This window comes from Opisthocomus hoazin, chromosome 12 (assembly GCF_030867145.1).
Source record: "Opisthocomus hoazin isolate bOpiHoa1 chromosome 12, bOpiHoa1.hap1, whole genome shotgun sequence".
NCBI lineage: Eukaryota > Metazoa > Chordata > Aves > Opisthocomiformes > Opisthocomidae > Opisthocomus > Opisthocomus hoazin.
The window spans coordinates 6,799,957-6,817,517 of record NC_134425.1 but is presented as its reverse complement, the minus strand read 5'-3'; the positions used below and the strand labels follow the sequence as shown (position 1 = coordinate 6,817,517).

Sequence of the window (17,561 nt, the reverse complement as noted above, 5' to 3'; positions counted from 1 at the left end):
ATGTTGAGATTGTTACTCAACAAGAACTTTGATTATGTCTTAATAGGACATATTCAGTGCATACTATATGCAATTATAATCTTAAATGAACACAAGCATTTATTTTGCATGAACTGAAATTATTTAAATCCCGACAATTTTTATTTCTGGTTAGTATTATATTATAAAGGCATTAGTAACAACTATGATATGATAACACACTGCTGATATAGTATTATGCATGAGTGAGTAATTTACAAACGGAATTATAAATAGTAACTTTGAGACATTGTTGCATTGTTACAGAAAATACTAATATCCACAAAAGAGTAGAAAAACTCCCTATTGGTAATAAGCATTAAGATAGTCTGAAAGGATACTTAAAATCCTTGCAGGAGTTTTGAACATTCTGTACGGTGTTTGTTTTGATCTTAGCAACTGAGTACTTTACATGAATTTGGGAATTTCCATTCTCCTGAGTTTTTTTTGGCTGAAGCACTGAAACACCAAATGAAGGCTTGGCCCTTTTCTGGACACACTGTTCATAGGTGTCTTACAATGACTGGAGAGCAGTGGACAAAGACCTAACTAAAGGCACTCATGGGGGACACCCACCCAGGAGGAAACACTGCAGAGATGGTTTCTGACGTCCTCTTGTTTTCCAGATTTTGGTGCCTGTCTGCAGCTTTTAGCTGGGTGCTGATGTGAGGCAGGGATTCACAGCCTGAAATCCTTAGCAGGCTCCTAAAATTCACTATAAGAGAAACTACAATATACACAAAGTTGAGTAGCACACTGATGATGTGAATAAATGCAAAAGGGAAAAATTACCTTTGCCAAAATGATTCTTTGTCAACCCCCTTACATATAGTTTAAATAGTGGTACTAAAAACAGTGTTGTGAAGATCTGTGAGAAAATACGTTGAACTCCTCTTTAAACATCTTTGAATTACAGATTAAATAAAAGACTAAAATAGCCTAAAATTCTGAACCCAGTCCATCTTCACGTGTTACAAAGAACATTAAACCTTGGTACAAATTCTTCTTAGTTTAGCTTCAGCGTCACAAATGGACTTCCAAATACCCCATAGTGTGTCCTTCCAGAAAATGTATTATCTCCTGAAAATAACTAGATATTTATATTGAAAAAACAGAGAGTATTATTTTAGGAAATAGGCTACATTATATCTGACTGACTCTGACAGTGACCAGGATTTCAATTTTCAGCCAGAATGAACTGCTTTTAATACATGTGCGATCTATATGCCAACTTAATAGGTTAGATTTAGTCATAACTGCTTCAGGTGTCAATGGCAAAAAATAGTCATTGTTACAAGAGTATTCTCATGCGCTTCTTTCTGGTGGATCTGCATTACTTATTCTGCTTTTCTTTAGATTCAAATAAATACTAACTGATATTTTTGAACTTCAGAAGTTAAGGAAAACTAGATTTTTTCCTGCCTCCTTCCACAACCAAAGGTAAAGTCACTAGGGCCATCAAATCTAGATAAACAATTAATTATTCACTGGTAGGATATGCTTCTTTTATACAGTGTCAGAATATGATTTCTGTTCCTTACTTTGGTGCTACTTTTTGTGATCTTTATCAAGTCATTAAGATGTTCAGCCAGCTTTAGTCATGCACCGAGATACATACACTAGGGAGCACCTAGCTCCTGAAACCATCAGTGCAGACAAATACAGAAATGGCTTCTGCCCTTTCCTCTATGGCACTGATTGTCCAAAAAGTAGACACTTCATTTAAATGTCTAAAGATAGATGGAAGAAAATCAGGCCTCAGTGAAAACGTCAGCTTCCTGAGTGATTGCACTTCCTTACCAGATAAATAAACAAGGGGAGATATATTGGTCACACATCTAAAACACATCCGAAGTGTGTGTTTTGGACATCCGAAGTTCCAGAGAGGGGGTCCATTGTTCTAGCCATACCAAGGCTCTGAGAGTCCATATACACAACTGGAAATTCAGCACTTGGACATGTTTGAAAATACCAGTGGTCACCTACGGGTCCTAAACCTTTCTTGTAATCATACAAGTAGTTCCACTTGTCTCCATCTTACATTTTGAGTCCTACTGTAATGAAGATGTTGCCAATTCCAGCTGAATTTAAATGGCACAGGAGTTGCTTACAGCCTGCAAGCGATAGCCGGTACCAAGACTTGGACTGCTACTGCTGGAGGTGTGAAATACTAGTCATGGCTTGCTTCTTTTAAGTCACTGATAGGTTTTGATTGTATCTGTAGGAAATATTAAAAGATGACAACACAGCAGAAAACCATCATTCTCTGGTTTCATTCAGCGCTACCTAAAAGTAACCCTTGGTATGCTCCACCTGTGTGTATCTGCACGGAACTGTTTAATTCCCTCTATTGTGATTAGATCCTGCTGGCTTCGTCAAGAATCTGGAATCTGAAAAAGTGCCTTTCTGGCTTCTCGTTGTTTACGAGTGCTGAGCCAGTTGTGTTAAGGTGGCAGGGGAGTCAAATCTGATCAGAATGCAAACAATGGGGGGAATGGCAGTGGGCGGACTTTCAAAGAAAAGCACTTAAGACACAGCTCACCTCCTTGGCGAGCCAAACAATTTACCAGTGTCACCCCTGCCGTGGCTAAATGACTAGAGTGAAAATTTATGGGGAAAGGAATGGTTCTCCTGCTGTAAAAAGACAAACCCTCTCGACAGTGTTACACTCCACAAAGTCACAGTTGATAAATAATAAGCCACACAAACAGCAACTTAATGTTCATTTATTAAAATAATTGTGGAGGGTTGTTACATATTTATATTGCTAGCATCTCACTATCGGAATGGCATTAATTGGATTGTTTTTGCAAGAGTGTGTTTCAGGAGGTAGATTGCTGCTTTGAGAAGCAGGAGGCCTGGATTGAGGGACAGGCAATGTCATGGTGGGGCAACAGTCTGTGGGGTCCCAGAAAGCTACCAACAGTGGGTGCTGCATTTGTCCCTAACCAGCAGAGCTTAGCGGGGATGGAGAAGGTGAAGGAAGGCTCCTTTTCTCCTCTGCTGCCCCCCTCCAGCAGCACACGTTTCTCACAAGATGGGAGCAAGCACAGGGAGGGGCTGTGCTGGGGGAAAAGGCCTGAGCCCTGTGAAGAGGGAAAGGACCAAGGAGTCACTGAGACAGCTTGCACTGCAGCCCCAGCCCTGGGGAATGGCCCCGGCACAGACCCTGGCCCTCTGCGCTGTCACCAGCTGGGGAGTGGGCTTCGTAAGAGCACGGGGGCCCATGCTCCATCCACAGATCCCCACTCCCAGGTCCCAGGATTTACCAGTCATAAATCACACAGATCCAAATAATTGCTACTAGTGCCTGAATTAAGTGGGCTTGAAGTATGAGAAATGCTAAAAAGTCCTTTACATGCAATCTCGTAAAGACAGCATCTGATAGGAACATGCCTCTGCTCTTGGGTTTGGATCTGTTGGGAGTTGCTTTCTCTAACAAAGCAAATATTTGGTGACAGAACTAGAAAGTGCTGCATAGCAGGGAAGGTGTGAAGTATTCATAATGATATGAAATAGTACTCAGAATTCAATGTTTTTCACATTCTGTTGCAAGCTTAAACATTAGACTCCTGTCAGAAATTTCTGCTGCAGTATACGCAATTTCTAGCATAAATGTGCTTGCTTTCAATAAAAAAAAGGGGCAGTTTTCAAAGTAAAAAAAGGCCAATTTATGAGTAAAAGTGGGCCTCTTTCTGGGCAAAGAGGCTTATAAACATGAAGTGATAAATGGCTTTGCAAGTTTTCCATACAATAACAACAACTTCCTAATCAAAACAATGAAAAAGTTGCAACTAGGAGAGGGGAGAGAAGCTCCATGCAGATTTTAATACACGAACAACATTTTAGAAAATAAATATATAAGCTCTATAAATTTGTTCCACTCTGTAATCTGAATTTGTGTTGGAGACATGTCAGTAATATTTCTTTGCATATATTTATTTAATGTTATAAATCAAAATCCTGTTCTGGGTTTGCTGCCTTCTGAGATTAATTTCATGCAATAATGTTGTAAGACTTAAGGAAATGTATTTCTTAGGATCCCCTAAGTGGCAGAGACATCTGATTTTCTAGTAGTCCATATGTTTTTAGAGCTAAATATATCTTCTGGCTTGACTCATTGATTTTACATGCAAATATGTTGCTTCAAATTGCTGATCTGATGAGCAACTGGTAAGGTTGCTTGTCTCATGACCTAAAAATGCTTCAAGATCCAAGTACTAGGGAATTGGGATCTCCTTCTTGTGCATGCTCCAAGAAAGGTGGTGTGATGTACACAGGAAAATGCATAATGCAAAACGCTCTATTTAGTGAATGCTTTCAAATTACTTAGCTGCAGAGAAGATTGTGTGGCCTGAGAGGTTGCTTTGCTAAGCTAGAGATGAGAAATAAGTCTTTTAAAATTTTAAACTGCGAGATACAGGCTGGAGGATGAATGGACTGAGAGCAGCCCTGTGGAGAAGGATTATGGGGGTACTGGTGGATGAAAAACAGGACATGAGCCATCAATGTGCACTCACAGTCCAGAAAGCCGAACGTATCCTGGGCTGCATCCCCAGCAGCGTGGGCAGCAGGGCAAGGGAGGGGATTCTGCCCCTCTGCTCTGCTCTAGTGAGAGCCCACCAGGAGTCCTGCGTCTGGCTCTGGAGCCCTTTAAAGGTCCCTTCCAATCCAGACTATTCTGTGTTCTCTGCTATGGGATTGGGATCAGCCCTACTTCAGCTTCCTTGATTCTGCTCTGTAAGGCGGTGTGCAGGTGGTAGACAAAGATCACTGTGTTGCTATATGGAGTTTCACACCCCTTGTCTCCCTGCATGTTAGTTGTTTGGAAAGTGTTAGATGAAGGACATGGAATGAGTGATGCCAAAGACACGTAGCCTTGGTTCTTGTAAACACAGTTGGCTGTTAGAGCTGGTATGGGGCTAAAAAAGCCCTCTAGCAGCAGTGCCCTACCCACCTGTTCAGGCATCATTATGTTGCTTTGCCCCTGAGATCCAGACTTATATTTCCAGGAAGGTTTGACAAAACATTCCAGAGCACACATGATATTCTTACCATATAGTTTTAAAGGTGACTGCAGCACTTTCCCATCTGTGTCCTCCATTGATGATGCAGCACATATGGTCCTTGGGCAGATGGTTTCATATAAGGCAGCCATACAAATGAAGAAAATATTAATTTTAATTACGTGCCCAGTCTTGTCTCCGGTGAAATCCATGTCAAAATTTTCTGTGAGTTCCATGGGAGCAGGTTCTGATGCTGATAATAGCTCCCTTAGATGGGATGTATTACTACCCCATTGTCCAGCTTGCAAGCAGATGTGCTTTCATGCTGGTGCAAGATCAATAACTTAGAAATGCTTTAACATTCCTATTGCAGAGCAGTGGCCACAAAATTTTTTTCAGAGTTATGGCTGTCTTTCGGGGAGGGGAATTAAGGATGGGTTTTGTGATGGACCTCTGCTGTCTGGTTCTACAATAGGTAGACAGTCAGATTAGTAACCATGACGTAGGAATCGGCTATTATAGATGTAAATCGTTAATGTTATGCACATTTGCTCTGTACAATAACTGGCAGTTGCAGCCAATTTGAGAAACTGCTTTCTTGCTGCTTACAGTGAAGCAAACTTAGATTACTATTCTAAATGCTAATACACAGAGTGAATGTTATTTAACAAAATAAAATGAATTTATATATAGATTGTGACATTAGTATTTAATTATGTACCCGTCATAATACTGATGAAACAAGCGGCTAAATATTGGTGCACTGAAGTGAGCGCATACTCTTAAAGAGCAGGTATATTTTAATTTCTTTCCTCATTCCTAATCTCCTTAAATAAAAGGATAGATTACTGATATTCTTCTGTATTCCTTCGTACCGTATTCCAAATAAGGTTTCCATTGTAGCAACTGAAGCTCATAGAAAGCTGTGGTGTTTGAGTAAAACACAGTGATAACAGATCCATTACTATGCTTTGTTTTATCAGGCCAAATTAAATTTTAGATTTTTTTTTTATTTCTTCTTTTAAGGCCAATGAAACTAGTATACAGTACGTTGTAGGAATTTTTTTTTTAACCTTTCCTTTTCTGTTATTTTTTCAGACTATGGAAACCCCAAAATACGAGCTAGTTATAGAAGCTAAGGATATGGGAGGTCTTGATGTGGGACTAACGGGTACAGCAACAGCCACTATTCTTATTGATGACAAAAATGACCATCCACCAGAGTTTACCAAGAAGGAGGTAAGAATTTGCCATCTGTGTTCTACAAAATGCTTCATGAAATTGTAATTAGCGTATTTCTAAATATAAAAATGTTCCTTAATGGAAGAAAATACTTAAAGACATCTTTTTAGCTCAATGTAACAGACTTTCCTGAAGCTGGTCTTTTCTTCTTTTACGTTAACAAATTTCTATGCATCATTTCCAAAGCAAAATGCAACTACAAGGTAAAAATTTATCTCGAGTGATATCATTCAGAGGTTGGTTAGCAGGATGAAAACCTGTAAAATAAGTTTTCTAGTGGTAACTTTCTCCTTTTGCTCCTATGGAGGAAAATAGACAATTCCCTCCTGCCTAAGTTCTAGCTTAGGGCTTTTGGTGCTCCAAAACATAGATGAAAGCCACACATTTTGTCCCAGCATCAGTACTTCACCCGTGAGACAGCTAGTGTTGAGAGGTCTGTAATGAAAGCTCTAGTCCTAAAAGCTGTAAATTTAACCTGCAGGTGGAATTTGCAAGGAAAGTTTTTTTCCCTGCAAGTTGAATTCCACTGAAGAATGATGAAAAGTCTGAAAAAAAACCCCAAACCAAAACAAAAGATATTCACTGCCTTCAGGAGGGTGCAATAGTGCTACAGCAACGTTTCTGGTTTCAGGCAAAACATCTACCAAATTTTCTGCCCTTCTTGCACAGCTCCCTTCCCTACATTTATTATTGGTCTGATTTATTTTTTTCTCCCCCTCTGGTATCTGCAGAGAATTAGAGAGTGTCAAAAGTTTTACCTAATAACAGCTGGTTTGGATTTTGTTGTAAAAGTTTCCTGAGGCTTTGCAGATTTTAAGGAATATTCCCAAAAGATGAGAAGCATGAGGGATGCTGATTTTAAGGCAATTTTAGAACAAGAAAAGGAAAGCATGTTGCTATAAAAGTCTTGGGTTTCTCCTTAGGGTATGTTTTTACTTTTTTTAAATTTTCTTTTCTGGCCTAATTTTAACGATTTGACAACAGATTATTTTGAAGCAAATTACTGCAATTTTACTTGAATAATTATTTATTTTATAAATACAAACTGGATAACCAGATTTTAAGAGGGTTGAGACGGTTTTTAAAAAACAGGAAAAAGAAATAAGAAAGAATGACAATTTTGCCAATGGGAATATTGTTTTTTACTAATCAGTGACAATAGCTATAATTACTTCCGTAAAATGCTTTGGCAAGAGCATTTCTGTCACCTAAAAAGTACCATGCAGAGTCTGATCCAAACCTTTCAAGTACATAGGTGACAATTAGGTGACTTTGATCAAACTACCAATTCCCTTAAAACTACCCTTTAGGTCAGGCTTTTAATGGTCTGAAAGCTATTTCCTGACAATCAATAGTTAAAATATGTTTAAAATATTGCGTTATTTTATCCCTGTGGGATATTACAATGTAAGAGGACAACTCGATGTGTTTAGAAATAGGAAGTAATTGTATTAATAGAGATAGCTATTCGTGTCATCCAGACTCCTAACTACTTGAATTTCAAAACTTTGAGATTTCTTTTTCTGAAGAAATCTTTTTATAATTATATTTCCTGTTTGACTTAATAGTTTTTTCTGGTAGTTTGGGCAAGCATGTTAAAAACTTTTGTGCCTGCTTATCCCCAAATGTACTGTTAGTGTCTATTTCTGTGGAAATTTGGAAATGTACTCTATACCCTTGAAAGTCTGGTGGTTTCAGAACAGAAATAAAATAACAAGTGTGAAGGGACAGCATTACGTAGCTTTCTTTGAAAAGTCCAGTCTTAAATGTTTTTTCTTGCACTTTATATGAAATATAAGTTTTCCTATAAAGACATCTCTTTTTTTTTTCAGTACATTGTGACATGATTTTGAACCTTTCACTCTTTAGATGTGTAAATGACCTCAGAAATCTTCCCTCTGCCTTGCTAAGTGATATTCTTATTCCATGAATAAGGCAAGAAAATTCAGTCTTTAGACGTTCGGAGTCAGTACCCTTTAGAAACATATGCTTTGTTTAAAATAACTAGTGTAAGAGGGGGGAGAGCGTCTGTTAATAGAGCTAATGCCACTTCATTTGGCTTAACACTTCAAGTACTTAATTATTGTATTTTAATACCAGTTGCATGTCACATGCTGCAATACTATTGGTTTGAAGAAGACTTGAAAGAAAAGACCTATTCTACAAGATAACTTTTGAAGTAGACAGCTCAGATTCAGTAAATCTGAAGGTTTGATTTCAGAGTGCATCTTCTTTCATTTACTTCGAGACTGGCTGCTTTATGATTGGCTTCTTATGGTATTGACATGCTTTCCTAGCTATATTCCTTCTCTTTAAAGATACTTTCCCTCAATGCCTTTTTCCCTTGTGTTAAACAGATGCTTATTTACTGGCCTGTGTTCTCATCTGATAGTATAGTTTTTACCTAAAAGAGTTCTGCATTTATTTGTCATATGCTGTTGCTGTAGCTCGATTAAGCCAAATTTTCAATGCGTTCTCTTCATCTGTAAAGACAGGGGCCAAATTAATTTTTTTTGGTCTGACACAGTGAAAGCCAATGATGTTACGAGAGCTGGGTTGGTTCAGAAGCTTGGACAATGTATAAGTACGACGCTGGGTACCCCAGACTATGCCCTAAATGGTGTTTTGTAGAATGTAGAAAGCACTGTTGTATATATCAATTCAGATATCTATGATTTCAATAATACTAATGCCAAGACAGAAGTTTAATGGTTTTTTCATCGCTTTCTCCAAAGTTGAAAATTTCTATATTTCTATATATTTCTATTTCCAAGAAGTCTTATATGTGTTAACAGATATTTCTTTGAGTCCTCAGTGCAAGGCAATCTCAGCCATGTGTGAGCATGTCTCTGTCCATTGAAGATGAGTTTTATCTTTTGACACCTGATGAATCTCTTCCTCTTCTTTTCTCCTGAAAAAAATTTGTGGATCTACCCCTAAACAATCACACACTTCTGTGTACTTCTACTTACTATATTTATTCCTTGGAAGTCAGGTCCTTACACAGCTATTAAAAATGCTCATTAGTGGGCTTTATCTGATGTTTTCAGACAGGTCTAAATGCTCCTTTGTTGCTACACGCAGTTTTGCAGTAGCCTCTGCTGAGTTTATGTAGATTTTGCTGGAGGAGAAGGTATTTGTCTCGTGAACCTGTTCTTCCATCTGCTATTTTTTCCCCCTGCCTACCACACCTGTGCTATTCTGATGCAGTTGTGGCCTTCATACTTAGGGAAAAATTCATTGATGGTGCGTGAGGGCATAATTACAGAAAAAGCTGAGCAAACCTGGCTGTCAATCCAGCATGGCACTTCCATTAACTTCAGAGGAATAGTTAAAGCCCTTGAGATTATGTGTCAAGTACTTTGATGGGTTAATGTATGAGGCACTGCTTTGTGGGAATCAGCCCAGTTAATTATTTTGTTACTGCACCATCACTCTACACACCTCCAAAATGTCGGCCTTGTTCTATTTCACATATATACTTACCCTTACTGTTCGTAATAGGCTCTGAGCAGTGCAAAAATCCATTCAGGCATGAAAACAGTACCCTGTTCCCTCCAGGGATTTGAATTATTTCATCTGTAAAGCCTAAAAGAGCAATGTTTTAAGAGCTCCTCCAAAAATCCCTGGTGAGGTAACAAGGCCTACCTTCCAAAAGGTCACAATGGCCAGGATATTGTGCCAGATTTATATTATAGAGAATGAAAATAAAGACACTTGTAAAGTTAGTGACCTCTTTTTAAGGAAGTTTTTAAAATTTACAACACTATTTTTATGATAAGAAAGAGTTTTTAAATTAATTTTGTGAATTATTACTGAATACAACATGTATTTTGTATCAAGAAGAGCAATTTTGCATTTCCTTGCCAGCAAGTTAAGGGCTTCGGCTCAACCTTTGTTCAGCAGCAAGGGATGACTTATGTGAAACTAAGAAATAAAGCATGGCAAGGAGCAGGAATTGATAATTCTGGAAAATCTGATACCTGGTTTGTGTGTTGCAGGATATGCAAACTGTGTGGGAGTGAATTCGATTGAGTGAATGCTAATTTTATACCTAACATATTAAGAAAAATGAGAATTATTTTCTTGTATCAGTTTAACAACCAGTGACAGACCACTGCAGTGTTGTATGCCTGCAAAACAGTGATTTTAGACTACAGTTAATGTCACTGTGGTTGAAGTGTGATGAAAAACTAGCAATGTGGCCTCTGCTAGAAGCCACAAGCTCGCAAATACTTCTCTTGAATCTGTTCCTGTAGGCATGGCTCTGCCCAGATCTTCCCTAAGACCGAGTGGAGGAAAAACATAGTTTTAACATGACAACAATATGGATTTCACCCCTTCATGTCTATTCTTCCCCCTTCAAAAAAATAGTACAACGAATCGTATTTCTGGTCTTATACCATTGCTGAATGCAGAGTATATGCAGTCCACCTAATTCTCACATCTGTCCTTCACCACAGATTTGGGACAGCAGCGCATCCGTAGTCATACACTGAAAAGTAGTGGGATTAGTCAGAGTGCTGTCACTTGCTCATAAGAAAGAGAGACTTAAGTTGGCCGAGGAACAGTCTCATTCTTGGGACAGTTCTTTGTGCCACTTCGATCTTCACCTTCAACTTCATCCATTTCTGGGACAGAGTAATGTATAATAGAAATAATTCTGTCACATCAGGAGAGTAAGATTTGGAAAAATTTTTTTTCGTATTTTAGATCTTAGAACTGAATTTTCTGGTTAAATAAAGAACCTTTCCTCCTGTGAACAGAATAAAATTTGTGTAATTTGACAAAACATCACCACAGTGAAATTTGAGATATACTAGTGCTAAGAGTCTTAAGTGAAAAATATGATTTGCGCACATTTTGAATACCTACTGATAAATGGTTTATAAAAGAATAATAAATGACTAATGTGTGCTTTAATAAATGATTCATTTATTCCTATAGAGACCTGTGAGTGGATAGGTTGCTTGTCACCATGATTTATGATGACTTCCAGCACCGTATTCTGGTTCAGTTGTGCTACCCACTGGGGTAAAACAGCCCCTGGAGTACAATATGTATCTCCGTCTGCTCATGGTTCAAAGAGGATATGAGAGCACCATCTGGACAGATGTATTATTCAGGTCAGGCTTTTGAGAAACATGCTTGTAGCTTTGAAACTCCCTATCTTTGATTCCTGGTTTTGGCTAAATCACATTGAGCACCAAATACTGAGGTAAAAGCACTTTTAAGGTTCATCCTGGCTCTCTTTTCCATACTTCTTCTACAAAAGTTTCTCCTAGATGAGATATTGTTATTTTCCATGCTAGACATACTTTACCCACACAGACCAGATCTGTTCATTCAGTTTGCACTTTTAAAAATAACAATGAACCTCACCTCCCCTGCTTCTGTGATCTGAAAGTCAACCCTGGTCCTTCTTATCTTGTCTTACAGGGACAGTGTTGCCCTTTGGGACTCCTACTTAATCTTACTCCTTTCTCTGTGGGTCTTGCTAGCGAGCTGAACCCTACCTTTGGACACTAACAATTCTGTTAATGGTAGATAATTCCCCTGCACCTCTGCAACTCCCTCCTCTAGACCCTTACATCTGATTTGGAGAAATCACTAGTGAGGACCATAGCTGTGTACAAAATGGAGCAGAAGAGTGCTGTCCTTTGACTAGCACACAGTTCACGAGCGTGGCCAGGGTACCAGCCCTCTTTCACTTTCCTGCTGGGAGGGAAGTCAGTGTGTAAACCAGACTGAGCAGAGACAAAGACCAGCAGGAGCTGCCAGCGTGGCTCAGCAAGATGGTGGGAACAAGCGGAGTTGGCTTTTTCCCATTTCACGTACCATTCTCACATGCTGGGTGTTGGAAGGCCAGACGACTCAGCTGAGGTACTTGAGCAGCAGTAAGAAGATCTGAAAAGATAAGAAGCTGTTGCCAGGATAACAGTTAAGAAATAGAGCTGTACTGTGGCCTAAATCTTATGTGAACCAGTCTTAAATTCTAGCAGCCTGTTCAAATTGGAGCAAACTGTCTCCAGTACTGCTTTGCCATGAGAAATATCATTGTGGAATGGATAAAATCATTTTAGCAAAACCACATGAACAAAATACATGTTGGAATTTCCATTTAGCTCCTGTTTTTGGACTGTGAGGCAATTTACATGCAGAGAAAGCAAAATTCATGCAGAAACTCGGCAGAGCAGGAAAAAGCCTCAACAGCTGTTAGTAAATGTTGGCATAAAGAACAGCTTCATGATGGCTGGGGATCATCTGAGATGAGCTCTTTGCCCATATTTATTTTTTCTAGAGCTGTAAATACAGCTAGCAAGGCTCCTGAAGCCTATCTTACCCTTCAGAAACCCCCTACACTAGATAAATATTTGCACTGACCTTTTCACTTGGCTTTACTTCCTTCATACTCTTGTAAGCAGTTCACTAATATGCTTGACATATCTGAAGGTCCAGGTGCCCAAAAGCCTCCTTGAAAACAAATGAAAGATGTTACCTGGTATATTTTTTGCATGTGAAAGGCAGAATTCAAAGAGAATTTATCTGGTCATGGAAAACAGAGGAAATGCGATCAAAGCAGCATTGCTATTTCTGTGTCATCCTTGTAAGATATCTGTCTCACCTGTTCTTAAAACATCCAAAGATCAAAATGCTTCTCAGTCTGTTCCTGAACAAATCTTAACAATGAAAATTTCTGCATAACCTGATCTGAATTGCCTTTGCTAGAACTTAAAATCATTATATCTTCTGTTATCCTCATAGATATGGAGCACAAATTTTGCCTTTAATATCCATTTTATTCTTGTTTAGTCAGGAGCATGCATGAAGACAACTTTGCAATTCAGGATATATTGTCTTTTTCTTAAAATAAAGAAATTACTCCTGTGTTAAACCTGCGATACTTTTTTCACACAAATATTAACCTATATGTTTTGGTGAAAACAGAAGAGATCAAGTTGTCCCATAACTGACTCATGTTCTTTCATGTTTAAGCTGAGGCAAAGATGTAGCTGTATATGTATATATGTTTCTACTAGAGTCCATTAGCAAAATATCTATTCATTTAATTTAGAGAGTATCTATTAGTCAAAAGGAGAGCTACTTGTTAAATCCATGCGAAAGGAAACCAGCATCCAAATAATGATAAATATTTTGTTTTCTAAATGAAGACTGTGAGCATTCTGTTCTCACTGCAAAAATAACACAATATTTGAAATTTGAAGTAAAGTTCTGTTAACTGTACCATTTCTTCATGGTTAATAGTTGGTCACTACTCTCAGCTGTGCCCAAATCCAGGGCATTCAGAATTTTCTGAGTTGTCATGAGCTGCAGAATAGATTTTCAAGATCACAGAAGTGGTTTAGGAATCGAAGTATCTAAATAAAATAGGCATTTAGACCTCTTTTCTTTTTTCTGAAAAAATTTTACATGTCAGATAAAGAAGAGCTTATTGGAATTTAAAAATAGGTGTAAAGACATCTAATTCCCACTGGAGTTTAAAAAGCTGCTTTTAGGAGCATAGATTGCTTTGAATCTCAGTGCAATTTGGATCCCAAATATCTCTGTGTCTTCTAAACCTAATCACTTTCAAATAACTTGGATGCCTGTGATCACGAAAACTTTGTTAATATTTCTGAGTTGTGTTGTGGTGGCACCACACGAAGGACATCTGGAAGACTTATTTAAACAATCTGGCTATCTGGATAATTAAATTACCATTTTGTTATTTTTTTCTTCTTCTTCAATATTGTGTGTCAGTTCTTATCAGAATTAGGTGGTTTGAGGTTTCTTGTGATGAGAAATACTCAGCACCACTCAGGATTGAATTGCCAATGACCTTAAAAACAAATACTCTGCTGTAGCATTAACAGTAAGAAGGGAATAATTTTAGAGAGAGAAGGAAAAACAAATACGCTCATTCTGTGCGTTGACGGAGGACTGTTCAGCAAAACACAGGGTTTGGAAGACTGGTGTTTCCTGTACTCATCCAGATTCATACTGTGTGCATAATAATTTGTATTCATGTGGCTTTCAGCAAGCTATCTGCATAACCAGTGTAAGCACTTTGTTCAAGAACTTTTGCAAAATATGTTTAACACTGAGTCCATCCACTTATCGCATAATTAGAGCTGGATACACTGCATAGCAGTAGGCAGCAGACTTCTACATTTATCTTTGCTTGTGAGAGGTGAGTTCATTGCTTTGTTTCTCTCCACCAAGGTCACGAAATACATGAAGTTGTCTATTTAATCTCCAGATAAACACATTTCAGTAGTACATAAAACAATGAGTGCCTGCTTTACAATCTGAAAGCCACTGAGAAACACTTGTGTAAGTACAGGAAAGGTTCTATGAATAGAAGTGATCATTCAAACAGTGGGGTCGAACACACAGGCACTTCACTGCTTCTCCAGAACTGATTTTTTCCAAGCGTTCTTGCTCTCCAAGTCAGCTGACATAGTAAACTTGTATTTTTGCCAGTCCTTTTCTCTTTTCTCATTTTCTGTGTTGCTTTCTTGACCTTTGTTTAGTTTCCTTGATTTGTTATGATCAGATAATCTGAGCAGTCCTGATGCAAACTTCTGTGTGAGTCCTTGCCTTTTGTAACCCTTTGGCTATGCTTGGAAGGTCAGCAGCAACCCGGTGGTAATAACAGCAATTCTCAATGCAGCTGGTAAATTCTCACCACAAAACCATTCGAATGCTGACTATCCTCTGAAGACTTCTTCCATCTGCTTCTGCTAACAGCAAATATCCAAACACTGTGAACAACAAAAAAGCCATAAACCCACAATTTATTGCTCTCTTCTGCAAGAAGTGAAGGTTAATATGCTTCCTCAATGTGGTCTATGAAGTGTGAACTTCACCATAGATACTAAGGTCTGAATTACAAAGCAAACAGTGATGCTAAAACTTTTGATTACATTGAGCACAAATATGTTTGGGTAAGTAACCGGATAGTAGAAATTAAAGAGGAAGGAAAGCTCAAATAAAGGCTCTTGAGAGAAGCACAAGCTAAACAAAGATAATGTAATGTCTTCAGACCTAGTCTTGGACCACTTATTCAGGGAAGATGTATAAACATAGTTATTAGCAGTCATTGCTAGGAATGGCTATGTGATTTTCCAGTTAAACTTTTTCTCTTCAGCTGGAATTTTGCTGCTGCCTTCAACTCAAAGTAGGAGTGCTTTCTAGAGATCTCCGTTTCAATGTAAACTTTAAAATTTGAGTCTTTTGCATGAGAAATTTTTTTTCCTCTGAAGGTGCTGCTGGAGCACTCCATGGAAATTCCCTTTAAATTTGCTCTTCTCCATGAATGTTTTATAGCATGTTGTCACTGTCCAAGGAGTTCCACCTTCAACACTTGAGTGCAGACAGGTGACATTGAGACTTCAAAGAAACTTCACACAATTATTTTCAGATCAAGATATGAAAGAAAGTGTCAATCTTTTATCAAATTAACTTTTGGGTTCTGTGGTGGGAGACCTTGTTTGCCTATGTAACATCTCAATGACTGAAATCCTAAGTTCTGTATGGAAACGCTGTGGTTTCCGTACATGGTATTCATTGCAGAGTGGCTCCTAAATCATCAGTACCTCGTTCAGCCTAGACAATGAGTAAATTGGTGGGCAGGTAGTGGTGCAGAGATGACCAGGTATTACCTTCGTGGTGCAGGCAGAAAAAATCTTCTGTGGCTTAAACAGTTTTTATGTACATCAGATTATAGTTACTCGAATGTGGAATCTTAACAGAAATACCGAGAACTGTAAATCTCCTTGTCAGACACAGCACAGCTGATTTGCGGAGTAATAAATAGAGGAATTGTTAGATGTGTAGCAAAATATCACTCTAATCCCATGAGTTAAGAAACCCACGCTGTTAATATGCCTCTAGCATCTGTAGGAGTTCTATTTTAAAAGTAGGATTAAACAAGATAACACACTATAGATCTTAACATATTCAATTTACACCAGACAAAACCCTATTTAATAGCAATTACACAATATGTGCAAGCTGGAATCATAGACTCAGTTTATATGAGCAGAAGAGATTTATAAAGCTGAAGTATATTCATACAAAAATAATAGTTATACGACTGCTTAGGTCATTCCACTAGAGTGGAATGAGGTTTGTGATCAGTTTATCAATTTCTTCACTGACAAGTTGAGATTTTAGGATTTTTGTCAGCAACACTAAAACTGATTTGGCTACTACAAAATTTGCTAACCATCTGTGCATACGAATCAAAATGTCAGGATTATTTAGACAAAGTATCTTTTTTCCTTCTGCTCTGAAACATTAAAATAGTGAACTGATAAAAATCAACATTCTAAAAGGAGCTGTACATTTATTCAAGTAAAATTGTTAGTAAGTGCCTATGAAAGAGACTCATTTGGAAAGCAATAAAATTCTATAGGGCTGATCATCTCTTGAACTTACTGGAATGAAAACAGTGTTGATACATCTAAGAAAAAAACAGATTAGGGGATTCATACAGAACTCTTTTCAGTTAGAGTCTCTGTTGAGGCAAATAGTTCAGGAGTGTAATTTATTCATATCCTTGTACTTTCTGCTTTGGCTTATTTCCAGGACTTGCTTGCCTTAGAGTCCCAGATGCTTATTTGCTTAAAGGGTAGCCCTTTCTCTAGCCGGCTGTCTAGCAGTCACTTAATATTTATTTGTTTTTACAAATGTTTCTCCCTGTGTTCCCAGTCCATATGTCGCAAGAAAAAGTATAATCCCAACACTACGCAGACTATTGATGTTATCCTCACTTTCCCATTCTAGACTTTGACCCCATTATGAAAAATCCCTGAATCCCAGTTGGTTACCTGACCCTACATTTCCCTCCAACACTATTGCTCTGTGGCCAGTCCTTCTGAATTTGTGTTCTGACTCCTATTCTCCTCTTCCACTTCGCTTGATGTAGCTTTTTTAGAGATGTTTTTGTTCTCTTGCCTGCATATTGTGGAAGATTTCTTCCAGCAACATACTTGTCTAGTCTTCTTGATATTTAATTTTCCCAGTGCAGAAATTTATTGTTGTCTTTTTGCATTATCCTTCAAAATCCCTTCTGCCTGCTTCATATTATTCTCTTTCTTTAAAAACAAAACAAAACTCCCTAAGCCAACCAAACAAACAGAAAACTCTTTCTTTTTTTGGTCTTTCTTCTTTTCAAGCCTACTATTTAGTCAGTAGCCTGTAAGGACCCTTCTCTAAATTTTAATAATTAACTTTAATTTTTCCTTCTCTCTAAACTCAAGTCTGTCATTTGACTCTCAGACCCTGAGC

General features: G+C 38.1%; 1 protein-coding gene across 2 annotated transcripts in view; it reads left to right on the top strand.

Annotated features, from left to right (window-relative positions):
- CDH13 (cadherin 13) overlaps positions 1–17,561 on the top strand; it is a 518,767-nt gene that overhangs the window by 414,589 nt on the left and 86,617 nt on the right. For both annotated transcript variants that reach the window (XM_009945345.2, XM_075433867.1), the window contains exon 8: positions 6,123–6,263. In XM_009945345.2, coding sequence (XP_009943647.1) covers positions 6,123–6,263 — 141 coding nt within the window. The remainder of the gene's footprint in view (positions 1–6,122; positions 6,264–17,561) is intronic.